We start from the raw sequence: 21,616 nt of genomic DNA, 5'->3' as shown, positions 1-21,616 counted from the left end.
AGAAATGGGATAATAGTGAAAGGTGGGATCCATTGAATTTGTTTGCTTTTAAAGATTGTAGAAAATACACTGTAGAGGGAGCAGGCCTAGAAACAGGGAGGCCACAAGGGAAGCTGTTGAGGCATCCAGGTGGAAGAGGAGGTCAGCCTGGGCTAGTATGTGGAGTAGGATGCAGAGAAGTGATAGACTCAGATATTAGACAGTAGAGTTGGGAGGAGATTTCAGGGAACCATTTGAAGGCAGTGATATTTCCAGTAGAAGTAAAAGGAAGGATCTGAAAGCCTGAGTAAGTTGTTGTTCACAGTGGAATGAAGCCACTGGAGGGCACAAAGGAAAAAACTGCTTGGGAGTCAAGTGGCTACATGGTTGACAGATAGCAGCTCCACTGACCACAAGGTGCTTACTGTGAATGGGAGCCTATATCTGAACCAGTGTTCAAGAGCAGTAGTGACATGAGGCATGGAGTGTTTGATGGCAAGGTTCTAAAACAATGAATGCTAACAGTGCTTGATTGAATGGTATTTATGTATTTGTTTACCTCTCAGATACCATTTGAATTTCTGCTATGGGCAAAGCTCAGTACTAAGTACCATGTCAACTTCAAAGAATTGGGAAGTTCACAATAATGTAAATAAAATACTTTTTTTCTTAATGCCACTGAAGAGATAAAGGCATTAATTAATTGCTTGTAATAGGCTGGAGAGGTCCACATAAAGAACTTTATTAATGCTTCTTAACTCTCATTTTGTTTCCTGGTCTTTACTTTCTGTCTTGTCTTTGTGCACCAGTGAATTCCCACTGTTGTAGGTAGGTATATGGGAAGGTTCTCATCTGTGAGGCAGGCCTGCCCAGTGTTTCATCATCAGGCTGGAAAGGGTCAAAGCCTTCTCAAACGTGAGATTGAATATTTGATTATTCAAATAATTTGTTATTTCCAAATTATCCTTTCATTTTCTTAGAGAAGAAAACTTATTTAGTATAGTTTTGAATTAATTATGATAGCTTTTTTAACCTTTTCAGTTGTTGAATTTTGTATGTTTCATAATTCTTAATATGAATACAGCCAAAAATCTCAGTGATTAATAAAGCCCATCAAAATTTGATGATTGATTTGAATCTTTACAAATCAGTAGGGATAGGAAAGAAGAGAATCATAGAATTATTAAATTTTAATACTGGAAAGAATTTTGAAGATTTAAAAATACTTTTCTAAATCATAAAATTTTAAAAACTATTTGAATCAAAATATTTACATTTTAAAAAAGTATTTTTAATTTTTAATATGTCTGTATTTTATATAAGGAAATTGAGGCTCAAAAAATGAATGAGAAGTATGAGTAAATGTGATAAATGTTTAGCAAGCTTAGAAGTGTTTTAATAATTACATAACAGGAGCTTGCTTTTTTCCTGACAGTTTTGGTGGTAATATTGCAAAAGAAACTTATTTTTTTTTAACCACTAGGGAATGCTGAAATGTCAACTGATCAACTGTAATAGAAAAAGAAAAATTAAAATTTTTTTAAAATTTTGATTATTTCATATTTTCTGTTTAGCAAAATGAAGTGACACCATCTTTAGGTTCAAGATAAGAGGAAATTTAATGTTAAGGATGCTATTTTTGATTATTGGAAGTTATACCATTTCATAGTGATTATAACTCAGAGTATGCCTATAGATAAACACATTTTATTCTTCCTTGCCCCTAGATTTGTGAGTATATATATTTCCCAGAAAATCTTTCTCCCTTAGTTGAGCAAAACTGAGTCTATATTCGTGGATGTACTGGATTGGAACCTATTTTTGTAATTTGTTGAGAAGCAAGCATTGTCACACTGGTTTAACCCTCAGTAGAATGTCCAGCCTCAGTTCCCTGTGGGCTGTGTAGCTGTTGAAGAAGGGTGTAGGACTTCTAAGACAAACTGCATCTAGAGATTTAGTCAGGAAATTTGGATTTGTGACTTTTCCAATTTTTTTCTTCATTTTTTTGTGGTTTAAGTTGTTTTTGACTATAGTCAGAGAATGAGGTGTCTTTGTAGATGAATACTCCAGGGACATTAAAACAAACAAACAAACAAACATTCCCAGTATAGTCAAAAATCAGTCAATCAACCTATTTATCTATACACAGAATTAAACTTATTGATTATCTATTTCAAATCCTTTGTTTCCTTAATTAACATAACCTGCCAAATATTGTTACAGTACTCTACTATGATCAGATTTTTATCATATTTTCCTCTGTATTTCTAGAAGTTTTAACTTTAGATGCTTGCCTGCTATATTGCTTGTTCATAAAGTTTTTATTTAAGGAAATACAATTAAACTTAATAAGTGGAGAGAGAGATACTGGGCAACCAATGGAAAGAATTACCATCATTATAATGAACATCCTTTCTAAATTATATGTAAATTTAATGTCATTCTGGCCAGAAACTCAAAAGTTTTATTGTTATTGTTGTTTGTTTTCTTTTTCTGAAAAAGGGAACTGATTAAGATATTAATATAAAAGTAAGTTGGTGAGAACACATGGGGCACTTAACCACTGAGCCACATCCCCAGCCCTATTTATGTTTTATTTTGAGACAGGGTCTCCCTAAGTTGCTTAGCCTCACTAAGTTGCTGAGGTAGGCTTTGAACTTGTGATCCTCCTCTCTCAGACTCCCAAGTCACTGGAATTACAGATGTGAGTCTCCATGCCTGGCCCTAAAAGTATTTTTTAAAAATATAAGAGTAGTTGGGGTGGGGAGATTCCTTTATTATGTGTTTAAATTACCATAATGCTGTAGTAATAAAAATAGTGACACAAAAAATACAGAATTAAGTCAATTGACTATAAAACAGATTTTATCTAGCATTATAAGACATTCATATATGATAAAGGCCATATTTCATTTCTCTGGGAATAGGCATAATTGGGTATACTTGGGTATTTTAAAGAGAACAAAAGTAGTGTTCTTCAGATAATAAATGAAAATGAAATAATACTAAAGAAATTTTAGGAGGCTATATTTTTGAGATGGGGAAAACCTTCACAGATGAAGTAGGAAATAGAGATAAAATAAAGGAAAATACTGACATGTTAACTATATGAAATTTAAAATTTTCTTTCTAAAATAATACATCATAAATTATACTAAAATGTTTCATCACCTGTTTGACAGCCAGAGATTTGATAACTCTAATCTTTAAATAGGAAAGCAGACAATCGATTAGAAAAATAAACAAGGTTGTGAACAGGTAGTTCAGAAAAGAAAAAAACCTGTATTATCAAAACAAAATGAAGATGCTCCATTCTAGTAGGCAGGAAGTAAAAAATCAAAATAACAGTGAGAAAAAAGTTTTTACTTATTCTGAAGAGCAAAATTAAAAGAGTCTAAGTGTATTGGGTACTATGAAGGTGATACAGAAATGGACGCCAGCATGCTCTGTGGTAAGTGGAGACTGGCATAGTGTCCTGGCCTGAACTACTTATATCTCTTTAATGTGTCCTTATTTTATGATGTATCACTCAGCCACTTTTTGTTCAATATCCTCCATTTGTTTGCCCCTTTATAACTTGTGCCAGTCCAGACTGATAACTGGTAGAAAGCTGTCACACAGTTCTCCAATTAGGGACCCTATGAAGTCTTGAGCCTCAGTTGCTCCCTTAAAGATTCAGCAACCCCTTTGCTTTCCCTAGTTACTTTTCTCCTTAAAGGCAAGTGGTATTTCTGTTCTCCTCTGTCTTTAAATCTTTAATGCTGCCACCTTTCCCTTTAGGAGCAGATGGCTGCACCTCCAGATCCATAAGGGAAAATGGAAACTCCACATACTACCGGCCACTAAACATGCAATGTTCTTCCTCTTCCTTTTCTAAGGCTAGCAGGCCCCCTGTTTTGGGGATCCCAGCCCTGTCTATCTGCCTGAGGAGAAAAGGAAGATGCCCTCCACTTTTCCTCATATGTCCCCTGATAGTACATACAGTGGCCTACAATACCCACACCCTCAGGTTTTTTGTTACCTTTCTGACCTCTGTGTGTTATACAGGTACTTGTAGATGGACAGAAAGAAAGAAAGACATTGTAGAATAATGAAAAAGCAACATGAGCTGAATTGAATAAGAACACCTCTAGAGTAAAGATGAAAGAAATGATGGAGAAAACCTAAAAGCAACCCACTCTTCTCCCCAGGCTTGGAGGAAAGTAGGGAACATTTTACTCTTACTTAAGCAAATGTTTTAGTCAACTTTTTCATTGCTGTGACCAAAAGAACTGACAAGAACAGTTTTGAGGAGGACAAGTTTATTTGGGGCTCATGGTTTCAGAGGTCTCAGTCCATAGATGGCCGACTCCATTTCTCTGGGCCCAAGATGAGACAGAACATCAAGGTGGAGGGTGTGGTGGAGCCAAGCAGCTCAGGGCATGACAATCAGGAAGCAGAGCAAGAACTCTTGCTTAGGCTCACCAGGGACAAAATAAACAGCCCAAAGGTACACCACAGGGGACCCTCCCCATCTCCAACTACACCCTATCTGCCTGTAGTTACCACCCAGATAATCCTTATCAGTGGGTTAATTCACTAATTATATTAAGATTCTCATGACCCAATCATTTCCCCTCTAAAGTTTCTTGCATTATCTTTCACAGGGCTTTTGAGAGACAATTCAAATTTAACTGTAACACCAAATCAAGATTTAGTTTTTAGAGCTGACAGACTTTACCATTGTAGTTTCTTAGCAAATTATAAACCTGAAGGTTGTACTTTGATATTTGTATTCAATTTCACTTTTCTATAAATAAGTGAGAAATAAAACTTTTATCTGGAAACTAGTGCTTCCTAGGTATGTTCTTTTCAAAACTAATTTGGGGATGCGGTTTGGGAGGAAGTGAATATGTCTTCAGTGTGCTGACATGCTTTGTGGATTTCTACAAGCAGGCTGACTAGACAGTGTGGTGGTTTCCAACTTCATGACTGTTTCAGAGTTCTTTCTGCACTTTCCTCTCTTCCCTTTCTCTAATGTATGTCATGTATCCTAAGGAAAATAGTTTGAGAAATGTTGTAGGACATAGATAAATATGTAGTGCTGAGGGAAAAAAAGAAGAAAAATCCAACTGAAGATGCACAGTAGCATGACTATTGATCATTTTCTATTCCTTTTCAGGTTATTTGCTTTTATGACTGTATATATTTTGAAGATAGCAAATGAGATTTTTAAAAATGAAATGTATTTTGACAAATACTTTGGAGAAATAAATTATTTTGTAAATAAGCATAAGTAAATTCTAGTGTGGCTGAAAGAGTTGTAGTTCTGAAAGATTGTCATGTTATATTATTTTAAGGTTTTATTAGGTTGCACTGGATTTCTGATATTTGAGTTGTGCTTTCTTATCCTCTTTTCCAGTGGAAGTCGATTGGGAGGCCTGGTTACAGTGTTATGCTTCTTTTTCAATCATGGAGAGGTAGGTGGTCAGAAAATGCTTTCAGAATTAACCTTCCTTAAATTTCTTTAAATTTAATCTGTAGTAGCATTCTTTAAATGTTTGATCTTATTATTTTGACCCAAAATTTAAGTGGTAATATTTTATTTTAAGTTGACTTTGCATGACCCTTATATCTTTTACATGATATTGTTATTACTGGTTTGAGAAAATAGTGGATCTATAACAATTCTTTTTAAAATGATAAAAGCTCATATTTTAGGAACAATATACTTTTAATTGTTCTTTAAGGAATTTTTATTATACCTACACATTTGCAAATGTCTGTGGGCTTTCTGAATAAAATAGCATTGTGAAGTACAAAGATTCTGGATCAGGTTGCCTGGGTTCAGATCCTGACTGTCATTTAGTAGCTGTGCTAGCTGAGCAAGTCATTTCATTTCTCTGTGCCTTTATTTCCTTTTGGCAATTGGCATAATGATGTTCTAGTTTTATAGGAGAATTTTTACAGTAAGTAAATGAATTCACTTGTGTAAAATGCCAAAAGCAATGTTTGGAACATAACTGTTAACTTGAAGTGTTATTTTTACTTATTATTACTATTACGAAAAGTTTAGTTAAAATTAAATTTTAATATAAATTCAAAGTGACAGTGACTTCTTTCCTTTAATCATATTTGTAAACAACTTTCTACTAAATATATCTCTGTTCAGAAAGGTCAGCTTGCTTTTTGTCAAGTGACTTCATCTTTTCTTAGTTTATACACTGAGTGTCTTCAATATTTGAATGTGTGCATATTAAAAAGCTCTTAAGAGTAAGTAATCATGCAAAGTTAATGTACTTTACTAATGGTAGTCCACTAATATGCACTTAATTCTCTGGAATCACAGAAGTATAAAGCTGGAGTGGCCTTATAGATGAGAAGATGCTTGACAAATGATTGCTGTGTAACATAAGTTATTTAGTGTAGTGTGAGTTTTGAGGAAAGAAAAGAAAAGAATAATTTGACTTTTCCTTACTGGATGCTGTTCATTGTGATAGTATGGACTATGAAACATTTGGAAGCAAAGATTCTTTAAAAATGACTAAGAAATGGGATATAATGGCTTAATAATAGAAGAAAGAAGCATTGTGTATTAACAACAATATGCTGGAGAAAAGGGATTATTTAACGTTTTTGAGCCAAGATGCAGTTAGAAAGACCACTGTTCGTAAGCACAAAGGTTCATTGTGTTACCCTCCATGTCTAACTGCGATTGTTAATTCCTTATCTTATGTTTTTCTTATAATTTTGATGCTCGTGTAGCAAGAACATCATTTCTTACAAAATCTTTTCAGTTTTTAACAATGGAATTCAAACTACTTAGCTGAGTTTTCAGACTGATGGATTTTCTTTTTGCTACTTTTTCAGCTAACTTGGGTTTATTTCAACATGCTTAGACATCACTTTTTTAAGAAAAAATAAATATGATTAGAATTAGAATTGTAGTCTTATTGAAATAAGCAAATAAACAATTGCATTTAGATGTAATGTAGCTTTAAAAGTGACTTCTTTTTGTGGAATATCGTCTATTTAAAAAGTGATAGTGTAAACTGCAGTTTGGGGGAAAAGGGTTATTGAGTGCTCAAGTAATTGAAAACATTATTTTGAATATATTTTGGCTTTCAGATTATGAGATTTTCAGACCTTTTTTTCTGATTTTTAAAAATGTTGGCTAAAGTATGCAATTTTTATATGAATGGAAGCATTTACTCTGGTAATGCCTATTCATGTATCTAGTGAGCTTTCTTCACTAAAATTGCTGTTGGTTAATGACTAGTATCTTACTGTTATAGAAGAAATGTTTCAATCACTTGACTGAATTGCTTATGTGTCCCCCAAATAGTTGTAAATTGTTACTTGCTTTTTAGTTCTATTCCATTATTTAGTTTGTTCTGTACTGGATATATAATATACTTAAAATTTTTTTTTTCCCTCAGAGAGAAATTTTTGCCTTAACAAAGTAGGAAATATATAGCACAAATATATTAATCAAATTATTTAAAACAAAGCCTTCAAATATGAAAAGTGAAAATAAAGGGGCTATAAGTTGCCCAAAGTAATGATCAATCATATTGAGGTTATGTATTCCATAATCAATTATATAGATGTTTTTACTTATCAGGCTTCTTATGTTACTTATATAATATTTGGAAAAAAATTCTCAAAATACTTTGAACAATCTTGATGACCCTTATGTAATATTCTTTTGTAATAAATAAATAGAAAATAATATGCCATTATGCATTAAAATGAAAGCACTAAAAGATAAGTGATTAGCTCAAAAATAAAATAAAAATTTTATTTTTAATTTTTATTTATTTTAATTGATGAATTATTGAGTGTATTTTTGGAGTATAGTCAAACTGTACTCCAAAGAGTCAAAACTAGTAACTATACTCCTTACCTTATCAATATTTTTATAAGAATGTTAAAAAGCTATTTTTATAGCAATTTTGAATTATACAATGCATAAACTGTGGTCACTGTGTAATACAATAGATCACTAAAACTTTTTCTTTTAATCCAGTTGGAACTTGGTGCTCTTTGGTTAATTTTCTCTGCTTTCCCATCCCTCTCTTTTCCCCTTGTTCCCAGCCCATTAACTTACCATTTTGTTCTTTGTTCCAATCAGTTTGATGTTTTTGGATTCCATATATATATGAGATCATATGGTATTTATCTTCACTTTCATTTACAGGTTTTCACATTTTGCCACATTTGCTTTCTCTTACACACCCCTGCACACAGACATTTTTCTGATCCATTGGAAAATGAGTTGCAGACATGATGACATCTTACCCCCCAATACCTCAGTATCTATTGCCTGAAAGCAAGGCAAGTCCTATATAATCACAGTTTACCTTTATCATCATACTCAGGAAGTTCAATACTGAAAATTATGCAATAATAACTTATTATAGTCCATATTTATATTTCCACAGTTTTCCCAGTAGGTTCCTTTATGCCTATGTTTTGGATATAGAATCGGATTAAGATCATACATTGCATTTGGTCATGATTTTATCTAGAACAGTTTATCTGAAACAGTTCTCCTGCCCTTTTCTTTTCCTTGGCATTGACGTTTTTGGGGAGTCCAGGTCTATTATTTTGTAGAAGCCCCACAAATTAGATTCGTCTTATTATTTCATCACTAATGGGTTTAGATTAGATATTTTTGTGAACAACATGATGTAGATGAGGTTGTGTCTTTTTCATTGTAGTGCATGTGGAGGCATGTAAGACCAGTTTGTCCCATTATTGAGTTTACTTGGTCATATGGTTAAGGTGGCGACTGTCAAGATGTATCTATTATAAGAATGCTTTTTTCCTTCTACATTGATTAAGAGGTTGTGGGTTGATACTTTGAGCCACTGAATATCCTGTTCCCTTATAACATTTGACCACAAGGTTATACTATCCATTGATGATCCTTTCCTGAGTTAGTCCTTTCATTGACCATTACTAATAGTAATTTTTAATCCTTCCTTCCTTCCTTCCTTCCTTCCTTCCTTCCTTCCTACTGGGAATTGAACTTAGTGGTTCCCACATGCTAGGAAAGTGCTTACTACCAAGCCATATTCCTAGCACTATTTTATTTAATCCAATTAACCTAATGCCTTTTGTTAAAAAGACCATTCTTTTTAGTGGTGCTTTTGTCATAAATAAAGTGACTATATATTTCTGAGTTTGTTTTTAGACTCAATTCTGTTCCATTTGTCTGCTTATCTTTAAGCTAGTATCACACTAAATAGGTAGCTTTGTATATTTGATATCTGATAGCAAAGTCTCCAACCTTGCTCTTCTTTAGTATTACCATAGCTCTTCAGATCCTTTGTGTTTTTGTATAAATCTTAGAATCAGCTTGTCATTATTGCTTTCTTCCTCAACACAAACTCAACCTTTCAGGATTTTAATAGTGATCACTCTGAATCTCTAGATTAGTTGGGAAAATTTAGATCCTAAATATATTGAATCAGCTCTACTCCATGAACATGGCTATATCTCTTCATTTGTATCAGTTTACTTTAATTTCTCTCAGCAGTGTTTTGTGTCTTGTACTTCTTTTGTTGGATTAATTCCAAGGTGCTTAATACTTTTGGTTACTGTTCTTAGTCCCTTAGTGCTTTTGTGTGTCCTTCAGTCTTTGAAGGCTTCTACTGTCCTAGTATTGCCTTGTACTTTCTTGTCCCCAGATATAGAATCAGTTATTTTCCAAGGAATCCTGGATCCTGTTAGTGGAAAATGATATTTAGAGACCAGAGTCTGGGTAATAAACACTTCCATTTCCTCAAACATCAATAATTTCTGTGTTCTGGAAATTTTTGTACATCTCTGGTTATTTTGGAATATATTATATGTTGTTATAACTAATAGTTACCCTATTTCCAACAAACCCACTATTGGGTATGTAGCCAAAGGAAATGAAATCAGTATATAATAGACACACCTGCATTTCCGTGTTCATTGTAGCATTATTCACAGTAACCAAGGTAGGAATTTGCCAATGTGTCCATCAACTCATGAATGGAGAAGAAAAATGTTGTCTTTCTCTTTGTTCTCACACAAGGAAAGACATCTATCCTTGTGTGTCTTTCTCAGTAAGATTTCTTATTTCCCAATTTTGCTGTTTGTTAAAAGTCCAGTAACTTGTTTTATAATATGTCATTTAAATTATGTGTGAGATGTACTTCTCTTTGCATTTATAAATAGCAGCTTTCACTTCTGTGTCTTACTTAGCAAATTTAGCAAGTATATCATACACTCTGATTGTTCTTTTTTCAGTGTACCCGTGTGATGTGGACACCGCCTCTCCGCGAAAGCTTTTCATATCCTTTCCTTGTACTTCAGATGTTGCTTGTGACTCATATTCTCAGGTAATATTTATTTGTCCTTAGGTTTTCTGGTGTTCCTCCCCCCAATAACCTAAAGTAGTGTTTTTTAAGTTTCCATAATAAAAAAGCCAACATAATAAATTAATTAAGATGACCTTGTTATGTTGAATTAGTAAAGATACTTTAAAAGTGTAACTTGCAAATCCATAGTACTGGAGACGTTTCCTCTGTCTGCCTTCTAGTCCTCTTGCTTTCTCTTAGTGGTCCGCAGTGACTGCTCAAGGAAAACTTTCACTTCTTCTCTGCTTACCCAAGTCTTTTTTTGTTACCACTACAGTCTCCCAAAAGTGGGCAGAAAGATAGGGAGATTATTTGTGCTATATTTTAATCTTGTAAGATATAGTCCTTTGAAGTCAGGAACACCTCACACAGTCGTCATCATCAGGTACATAACACATGTAGTTTGTCTTCCTATATTTGTTTAGTATCCCTGACTGTCAGATAGTAGGAATAGAAGGAAAACTCCCCAGTAGACCAGAGATGTTCTAGGAGAATTCATGCTAGAAGTTCAGGCTTTTCCTGTTCATCTGATCTTCAGCTAGTTCAAGCACCAGTGAGAGCAGGGGAGAACATTTCCCCTTCTGTTGACATACTGAGTTTCCATATACATTGCCTTGCTTCAGAGGGTAAATATAAAACAAAATGGAGCCTGTAGAAAAAGAGAACAAAATATGATAAAAATATGACGCTGTCTGGGACTCAGAATGCCCTTCAGTGGTCCGTTGAATTCAAAAGAAACTTGTTAAAGTCTGTTATGCTCAATAATTTACCTGTGTAATGACCTCAGCAGGTATAGCATCAGTACATGGCCTCCAGTCCCCTACATCGTGTCTTCACATAGATCTTTCACAGGTGGGATGGGAGATGACTTTTGTATTATCAGCTTTTTAAGTCTGCAACTCTAGCTTTATTGCTGTCTCTTAAATCCTCTTTTATTATTGGATTTTAAGCTTCTGTAGCATCTTCAAATAAAGTAAATGTTTATGAAGTAATAACCTTTAGCTCTGCCCTGTTGGTTTTGGGGCACCTTGAGACATAGTCTCTCTTCAGACTTTCTGGAAGAAATGTTGTGCTGTAGGAGAGTGAGTGACCATACCTGAAGCATTTTTCCACATCCATGTTCTTGATCTTAGCTTTTTTCCCTGTGGTGAACACACTGGTTTACCCATTAGTGTCTCAGTCCAGTTTTTCTTCTGCCTCTGCTCCTGTTTTAAATCCAGTGAAGGCAAACCTTCGATTCTTCTCCTGTTTACTCTCTAATCTGATGTAACCTGTGGAGCTTGAATGGTGCTGCTTCATTTGCTGAGTCCATCTGTACTGTCTTAGTTTCTTGTTGCTGTGATGACAAATTGCCACAAACTTTGATTTATTACTTTATAGTTCTATAAGTCAGAGGTCCTAAACCTCAAGATGTTGGCAGGGATGCTCTCCTCCTGGAGTGCATCCTAGGGTGGGGGCCGGGGGAGTCATTTACTACTTGCCTTTTTCGAGCTTCTATAGGCTGCCTGAATTTCTTGGCTCAGGGTCACTTCCATCATCAAAGCCACCAATGGAGGATTGAATTCTTCTTCTGTCAGTTCACTCCAATGTTCTCTGCTGCTGCTTTTCTTACTTTTAAGAACTCTTTTGATCTGGGCATGGTGACACATGCTTGTAATCCTAGCTACTAGCCCGTAATCTCAGCTTGAACGTCTGAAGAATCTAATGCAGAAGAATCAAAAAATTGAGCCCAGCTTGGGCAATTTAGTGAGACTCTCTCAAAATAAAAAAGGCCTGCAGAGGTAACTCAATGGCAGACTGCTAGGTTCAGTCCCCAGTATTACCAAACAAAACAAACCAATCAAAACCCTTGTAATTACATTGGGCCTTCCTGGATAATCCTGGATAATTTCTCTCTCTTTACATCAGGTGATTATAAATCTTAATTTCATTTGCTACCTTAGTTCCCCTATACCATGTCAAGTGACATGCACAGGTTCCAGGAATTAGGATGAGGTCATCTCTGGAAGCCATTATTTTACCTACCACAAGTGAGGTTGCTCCAATTGCTATTTCATGCATTCAGGGGCTGCTTAATGTTGGGTTCTTCTCTTGATTTGTTCTTCAAGGACTTCTGTTTCAAGCTCTTCTTTTAGTCTTCCAAATAAATCATAAGAAATCTTCATACTCTGTTTTTATCTTGGTTGATGTCTTCCTTTTCATATTCCTCATTATGCTGCTTTTGCCAGTGCTGGTTCATCATCATCTTGATCCTTCTTAACACCTTCATTGGCAGCTCTCAGTTAAGGGGGCAACTTTCCTTGTTTCTTTTCTTCTTGTTGGCATGACTCCCTACTTACCTAGCATGGCTGGTGTGACTGGTTGCTGGAAGTGGACTGGCTCTACTTTTATTTTCCTGAAGTGACAGTTCCACTTTGGGAAGTGCAGCCTTTTTTTTTTGTTTTTTTTTTTTCACTTATTTATTTATTTATTTATTTATTTTTCTTTTCTTTTTTTTTCTTTTTTTTTTATTGGTTGTTCAAAACATTATAAAGCTCTTGACATATCATATTTCATACATTAGATTCAAGTTGGTTATGAACTCTCAATTTTACCCCAAATACAGATTGCAGAATCACATCGGTTACACATCCACATTTTTACATAATGCCCTATTAGTAACTGTTGTATTCTGCTACCTTTCCTATCCTCTACCATCCCCCCTCCCTCCCCTCCCATCTTCTCTCTCTACCCCATCCACTGTAATTCATATCTCTCCTTGTTTATTTTCCCATTCCCCTCACAACCTCTTATATGTAATTTTGTATAACAATGAGGGTCTCCCTCCATTACCATGCAATTTCCCTTTTCTCTCCCTTTCCATCCCACCTCATGTATCTGTTTAATGTTAATCTTTTCTTCCTGCTCTTCCTCCCTGCTCTGTTCTTAGTTGCTCTCATTATATCAAAGAAGACATTTGGTATTTGTTTTTTAGGGATTGGCTAGCTTCACTTAGCATAATCTGCTCTAGTGCCATCCATTTCCCTGCAAATTCTATGATTTTGTCATTTTTTAGTGCTGTGTAATACTCCATGGTGTATAAATGCCACATTTTTTTTATCCATTCATCTATTGAAGGGCATCTGGGTTGGTTCCACAGTCTAGCAATTGTGAATTGTGCTGCTATGAACATCGATGTGGCAGTATCCCTGTAGTACACTCTTTTAAGGTCTTCAGGGAAAAGTCCAAGAAGGGCAATAGCTGGGTCAAATGGTGGTTCCATTCCCAGCTTTCCCAGGAATCTCCATACTGCTTTGCAGATTGGCCGCACCAGTTTGCAGTCCCACCAGCAATGTACAAGAGTACCCTTTTCCCCACATCCTCTCCAGCACTTGTTGTTGTTTGACTTCCTAATGGCTGCCAATCTTACTGGAGTGAGATGGTATCTTAGGGTGGTTTTGATTTGCATTTCTCTGACTGCTAGAGATGGTGAGCATTTTTTCATGTACTTGTTGATTGATTGTATGTCCTCCTCTGAGAAGTGTCTGTTCAGGTCTTTGGCCCATTTGTTGATTGGGTTATTTGTTTTCTTATTGTTTAATTTTTTGAATTCTTTGTATACTCTGGATATTAGGGCTCTATCTGAAGTGTGAGGAGTAAAAATTTGTTCCCATGATGTAGGCTCCCTATTTACCTCTTTTATTGTTTCTCTTGCTGAGAGAAAACTTTTCAGTTTAAGTAAGTCCCATTTGTTGATTTTTGTTATCAACTTTTGTGCTATGGGTGTCTTGTAGGGAAGTGCAGTCTTGACAGCTGGGAAACCACATCCTCTTTTCTGGATCCTTGGAAGACTTCTTGTCTTTCTTTTGAGGAATAATGACTTCATCTCTACTGATTGTCCGCATCTTCTGGTATTTCATCTTTATTATTGATTCCTTTCCTCTTTGGAAGGATAGTTGTTTCCTCTAGTTTTCTTGGTTTCTATCTGTAGTAAAAAATCTGATAATATTAGAGGGAGGTTGGGTGAGTGGCTTGGGTAAGCAAGAAGCAGCTGAGCTGTGTTGAAGTATACTGCAGTGCAGAGGGAACTGTGATAAAACTGGAAAAGAAACTATTCCTAAATGCTGGTAATCAATTATTAGTAAGGTTAGCTGCATATTTTATTTTAACAAATTAATTTTGTCCAGGTTTGAATTTTTAAGTATTTTTAGAAATTTGGATTTTTTATAAGCCACCTAATAACAGCACAGTCTGTTTTTTCTTCATTATTCTTGGCAATATTTACGTTTTCATTTCTCTTGTCTTGGGTCAGTGGTGTATTGATCATACATCACCAGTTAGAATTCCATTGGTTTCTATTTGTTCTTATTCCCCTCCAGTGCATTCTGTACCAACTGCCAGATTAGTATTAAATTCTACTTGGATATCTTTAATGTCCCTTGTTACCCATAAAATGGAAATACTGTTTAGTATCCAGAAGCAATAGTGAGGGTCCAGGGGTGTAGCTTAGTTATAGAGTTCTTGTCCAGATGTGCAAGGCCCTATGTTCCATGCCAAGCATCATGGGGAAAAAAAATGAAAGAGGAAAAAATTTAAAGAGCTGTAGAGAAATGTAAAGAAATTTCTAAGAAACTCAAAACTTTTTGGGTAGGATGCAGTCTTATCTATTCTGTTTCCCTCTAAATGTCTACATTAAAAAAAAAAAAAGCTGGGTTTTATCTAGTTGATTTTGTAATTCATTTAGGTTACCTGGAGTTTAAAAATAACTTCAGTTGGGTTAGAAGAGCAGAGAGGAATGTCCTTTGAGGAAGGGCTATTTGAAGAAGTGAAGAAAGGCATTCTATGGTGATGCTCAGTGCACCAGGGGGTTGTAACCCAAAAGGTTTGCTTTCTTCTGTCCAAGCTGCTTACCCTTGGTATGTTCATGTGCACACTCTACTTCTGTAAAGAATGCTGGGTATATTTAGGGGCTTTGCACTGGCTCAGATTTAGGAAAAAAGATGAATCACCTCACCTTCCCAAAATTCTCCTAAATCACAAGTCAATATCAATGTGAATCTTCTAAAGATGGCTCCAAACTGCCCTCCCCTGCCCCACTTTTGCCTCCATTTCTAGTTTTCTTTCTATGTTCTACTAGAACAAGACCAACTTTTATCCTACATCCTCACAAAATCTTCTCAGCTGCTCAGCTCTGATTCTGAATTCTTTCAGCATTTGTATATATATATTATATAGCATTTAGAATATTCCACTTTTTGTGATTTTTTTTTTCATAGATATTGTTTCTCTCTCCAACTGATGAATCTATTGAGTCAACATTTAAGTGTTGGAAAAAAGTTTGGAAAAAAAATTCAGTTTCTGTACTAACCTGGGCAGTTCCATGACAGGGCTTTGTGTTTTTACAGTAATAAATGGACATTTACTTTTTACAGAAAATTGTTGTAATTGGGTGTCAGGAGATATAATTTCTAACCCATTGGTTCATTTTATGTTCAGTTTGTGTTATAACACATCATGTTGGAGATTCTAATTTGCGGTTGTTGGAAGCCATGCTAGACTCTTTTGTTGTTAAACTTACTGATATTTATTTTACCTTTTCAAGGGCTACAAAACTTTATAGAGGAAGCTTGATTGCGCTCTGCATTTCCAATATATTTTTCATGCTTCCATGGCAGTTTGCTCAGTTTGTACTTCTTACTCAGGTAAGGTGATTATATTTTTAAAGTGATTTAAGCTTAGAGCATTTGATTAAGTGAACTCATTTGTATAACATTATAACTGAGCTCCTATATAATTCTAAGTCCTAAAGTGTTCATTTAATGGTTTTAAAGAAAGTTCAGAGTAAGGAAATGTGCAAGATTTGTTTATTAATGAGTATTATTTACTTACTAGAAAAATGCATTTATGAATCCATTTTGTAAAAGACTTATCTTTGTTACTCAATATTTGTGGGTTTAAAAGAGAACTAATATTATAATTTTAATTATTTCTTTTAAATAACTATAGTATTTCTCTTAAGTAAAATGTGTTACTTTTATGCGTAGTGCCATATTTTTTACATGTAGGATAACTATACATCGGATAAGAGGATAAATAGCTAATGAAGTTCATATTTTATAATTTCTCCTCCCAATTTGCAGTTTATCACCTTTTCATGTATTCATTCCTTCTTTTCAAATATTGACATATAAAACAGGGTAGCTATTATGTATTCATTTTCCTCCCATTTCCTACTTTTTTATTATTATGCTAGCCATATTTGTATAAAGCAGTAGATGAATTGCTTTTTAATATTCTTTGGAATGTGTTGCTTCAGTACTGAAGTCAGACCTAGATATGAGTCCTAATAAAATTCTATTCATTAGCTGCTTGACTTTGACAAAAAACTTAACTTTTCTTAGTTTCAATTTTCTCATTTCTAAAATAGAGAAGATAAAAGAACCCACTTTATTGGATCAGATGAGGGTAATATATTAAGACTCAACAAAGTACCCAGTGCTTAGCCAGATTCGTTCATCTTTTTTTTTTTTTTTTACTATACCTGATTTGTACTTACTTCTTCCTTTGATCTTATCTTTTAGACTCCTTTACCTTCTTTGGTTTGATGACATTTTACATTAGTTTTTGATTTAAATTATCCCTGAGATCATCTCTTTAAGATTCTACCATGGAGGTGTTCTATATATTGCTTAGCCTTTGGAGTAAAAAAGGATCTTACTTTCCCTATTGCTTTCAGTTAGTGAAGATGGCCTTCCTTTTCTGTGTGTGTGTGTGTGAGAGTGCGCGCGTGCACGCGCGCGGTGGGGGGAGTTGACATGCCTCTGTGGTTCTTATGTTGAATAACAACACACACTCCCCTAGAGTTATTATTATATGAAGTAAAATAATATGAATAACAACTGTGAGGGAATGTGTGTTGTTAGTCACTTTTAAGCAGTATGGTTTCCCCATGGGTAACTAAAAGAAGAGACATCTTGGTTTGGATCTTGGTTTGGTGGTGGTGGTTATTTTGTTTGTTTTTACTAATAGGAACGTTTGTTGTAGATTATTTGGAGATAAAATCCTTAAAGATTGTAATTTAAGTTATATGTTTAAATGTTTAGCTGTTTCAATTTGCTATGTATGTGTGGTAGGAGAGGCATGGGATTTACTTTGAATGGCTTTCTCCATGAAGAAGGGTAGAGAGGCATTGTCTGACATAAGACCTCTTTATAAGAGATACAGTGTCATCATTTAATCAATCCATCTAAATAATTCTAATAGTCTTAGAATTCTTGATTAATAATGTATAATTTTCTTCAAATTGGAAAGTTAAAAGTACCTTTGTGGTGAAAGTACTCCTTTTAATTTGAAATTTGATAAATTTCATTATACCTAATATTTGAATATTTATACTAATGAAATACAACACTAACGGAGATACTTGTGAAGAGTGACAAAAAATCAGAAATCATTATTTTTACATAAACATGTATTGCTTATTTTTGAGTCTTAATGTGCCCTCCCCAATTATGTATTAATGGATATGTTAAATTACATTTTCATATTTTTTATGGATCAGAGTACTTTAATTATACATGTTAATGATAGTCAACCTGATATAAAAATGAGTGTTGTTTTTGGATGATCCACAAAGTAAATAATTCATGTGAGCTGTATGTGACAGAAGAAAATCAAGCACAATTTGCCAAGTTAATATATTGACCATACTCAATAATAAATTGGGAGATAAAGGAAAATCATAATCTCACTTTCTGTGTAACTATAAATAAATTTAAGGTAACAGAATTATTTTCCTGCATTTTTATACCTATTTATTTTATATGTATATTATTTTTATTTTTAACTTAATTTCTTTTTAAATTTCAGATTGCATCATTATTTGCAGTATATGTTGTGGGGTATATTGATATATATAAATTACGGAAGATCATTTATATACACATGGTAATGAATTTTAATTGTTTTTGTTTTGTTTGATCTTAAGATGAACTTCTGACTAATATTTGATTTGCTTATTGTTTGTTGAAACTAGTTGTAAAATGACTCTATAACTAAGATAAGGGTTGTTCAAACACTGTAATATAGTTGACCTCATTTTACATAGGCCACCCAGAGAGTTTTAATTTTGGCCATAATATGTGTTTGAGGATGTATCTAATTTATACTTTATCAGTAAAAGCAATTCATGAAAGAAATATGCAACAGTAGTATATTATCTGTGGAGCTGTCTGGTAAAATGAAGTATTCATTCACTGGGCATCTACCCCTAAGCATGTTGGACAGGTGGGTGACTAGAACTAGGGGCTCTAGCATTCATGTGGCTGGTCTTCTAGTAGTGTGAGGAAGGAGAGAAGACAGAATAGATAATGAGTATGCTAAAAGGGTAAATTGGCATATTGGAGGATAATAAGGATTAAAGAGAAAACAAATCAGGATAGGGCAGATCAGTAGTGCCAGGGTCACAGGATATAAGATCCAGGTATCAAGTAAAGTGGTCAGGTTGCATCATGTTAAGAAGAAGGAAACTGAGCAAGGATTGGAAGGAGGACAGGGAGGTAGCTAATAGATACCACAGAGAAGAATATTCTAGTTTGGTGGAGCAACCAGAGCAAAGGTCCCAAGACTGATGAGTTGATGTTGATGAATTATCTTTTAAAAACATTTGTCTTCTATTATTAATTTATATATATGTGTGTGTGTATATATATATATATATATATATATATATAGTGCTTTCTGATGATCTTTATGTTATTATATTATGTCATTATTGCTTTTTATTCTCTATAGTAGTTGATAAACATAAAAGGACATTTAAGTGTAGGGAAGTTATGGTTATGAACACATTTACAAAATTAACAACTATGAGATTGTCCTCCAAATGAAAAATAGAACCTTGTCATTACCATGAAGTCCTATGTGACCTATAAATATCTTTCACCTCTCTGAGAGGTAAATGTACTGACTCTTTAAATTGTTATAAGCTTGCTTTCCTTTTAAACTTCACTCTGTATGTAAAATACGCTCTGTATGTATTCCCAAATAATATATATTTTTATTATTAAATATTAGCCTAGGTTTGGTTTGTATAAATGCTTTTCTTTTGAGAATCATGTTTTTACTCAAATTTCTGAGATTTATATTGATGTTCAGATATTTTCACTGCTTTATGTTTTCCATTTGTATGAATAAAGTACAATTTATCCATTTTCTTACAGAAGGATATTTAGATTCTTTCCTCTCTACCACCTGTGCTTCTTTTTTCATGTATGAATAACATTGTATTCTTATCTCCTGAGGCATATATATTAAAAAGTTCCTCTGGAGTATTTACCCTGTAGTAGACTTGCTGGGTGGTAAATTATGCACATGTTCAACTCCATAAATACCAAATGATTTTTCTAAAATGATCAAACTACTTCAAATAGCAATGTATAACAGCTCATATTATTCTACATTAAAAAAATTTTTTTTGTTGTTCAGTCTGGTTGGTATAAAATGGTATCTAGTGACCTTAATTTACATTTTCTCTCAGTAAAGCTGAACATCTTATGTTTATGGACCTTTGTATTTTTATGATATTCCCATTCAAACCTTCTCTCCGTTTTTCTCTTATATTCAAGAGAAAATGCTGTTTTATTCAGAGCAGTATAATCCATTATTTTCGCTTTTATGTTGATGCTCACATTGTTCCGTATTTGTCCAACTGTTTGGACCAGCTTCTCCTTTTATCTTGTCCTCATCATGCTTTGAGCACTTTAAAATGTACTTAGTAAATATGAAGTTTCATGAAATCTGCATCTGCTTAGATGATCCTGTTTTTCCCTCCTTAATCTGCTACTATGGCAAATATGCCATAACTGATTTTCTTTTCTTTTCTTTCTTTTTCTTTTATTTTGTAGGGATTGAACTCAGGGACACTTAACCACCGAGCCACATCCTCAACCCTTTTAATATTTTATTAGAGACTGGTTCTCACAGAGTTGCTTAAGGCCTCCCTAAGTTCTGAGGCTGGGTTTGAACTCAGATCCTCCTGTCTCAGCCTCCTGAGTCACTGGGATTACATGTGTGAGCCACTGTGCCAGGCACATTAACTGATTTTTCTAACATTTAAAAACAAAACAAAACAAAAACTCTTGCTTTTCTGGGCTAGATTCTTTTTTTATATATATATTGTTGAATTTGATTTGTTTCTATAGGATTTTTACATCTCTTTTGGTGAATGGATCCAGTAGTAAACTTTTATATATATTTGGCTAATTATTTTTCCAAACCAATTAATACATTTTTTTTTCAAATCAGAATAAATGGTAAATGTTGAGAGTTGCACAATCATGTAGTCACATAGGCACCTATAGCTGAGTGCTTTGACTCAAAGTTGTAGTTATCAAATTACTGAACTTATACAGATTTAATTTGTAGGTGAACCTTCTTAGGTAAATAATACATAGTTTTGTGATTTACTTCTCTGTCTTCACTATTACTTTATAGTTTGTCAATTTCTTTTCTTTATTTTTTAATAATAATAGTAATATATTTATTTGCATATGACATGGAATGTATGTAGACGGAAGGAATCTGTAACAGAGTTACTAAAACCAATGAGTTTAACATAACTCAGGATATAGGATCAATATGCAAACATCAATTCTGTTTTCATATTAGCATTGAACAACTTGAAAATGAGTTAAAAATTTGATTCATAGTACCAAACATCATTAAAAATACATTTAGGAATTTAATAGAAGGTGTTACATAAAGCAATTCATTTTATGTATTGTTAAAAATTTTTAATTAATTTTTTATTATTTATATGTGGCAGTGGAAATCATCAATTTATTATAGCTTCAAAAATATAGATTGCCCACAAAAGAATTATTTTTACTTTTAAAAAATTGTGATAAAATATATATAGCAGAATTTACCATCTTAAGCACTTTCAGGTATATAGTTCAGAAGAAGTAAGTACATTCATGTATTTTTGCAAGTATCACCAGTCTGTATCTTTAAATCTTTTCATCTTGCAGAACTGAAACTCTGTACCCATTAAACAACAACTCCTTATTCTCCCATCTTTCCAGCCCTTATTGTTTTATACAGATAGTTTCATAGCCCTAGAAATCCTCTGTGCTCTGCCTATTCACTTTATTCTCACCTCCTACTCCTAGTAACCACTGATCTCTTTATTGTCTCCTTAGTTTTTCTTTTTGCATAATGCCATATATTCAGAATCACACAGTGTATAGATTTTCAGATTGGCTTCCTTCACTTAGTAAAATGCA

At 33.9% G+C, this 21,616-nt stretch overlaps 1 protein-coding gene across 4 annotated transcripts in view; it reads left to right on the top strand.

Annotated features, from left to right (window-relative positions):
- Positions 1-21,616, top strand: part of Dpy19l1 (dpy-19 like C-mannosyltransferase 1) — a 102,305-nt gene that overhangs the window by 45,252 nt on the left and 35,437 nt on the right. For all 4 annotated transcript variants that reach the window (XM_046460619.2, XM_046460618.2, XM_046460617.2 and 1 more), the window contains exons 7-10: positions 5,381-5,438; positions 10,243-10,334; positions 15,934-16,033; positions 18,201-18,278. In XM_046460619.2, the coding sequence (XP_046316575.1) occupies positions 5,381-5,438; positions 10,243-10,334; positions 15,934-16,033; positions 18,201-18,278 (328 nt within the window). The remainder of the gene's footprint in view (positions 1-5,380; positions 5,439-10,242; positions 10,335-15,933; positions 16,034-18,200; positions 18,279-21,616) is intronic.

Source organism: Marmota monax, unplaced genomic scaffold, assembly GCF_021218885.2.
Source record: "Marmota monax isolate L192 unplaced genomic scaffold, Marmota_monax_Labrador192_F-V1.1 WCK01_AAM20220418_F8-fsc00107, whole genome shotgun sequence".
NCBI classification, from domain to species: Eukaryota; Metazoa; Chordata; class Mammalia; order Rodentia; family Sciuridae; genus Marmota; species Marmota monax.
The sequence above is the reverse complement of the archived record's forward strand: the minus strand, read 5'-3'. Positions and strand labels throughout refer to the sequence as shown.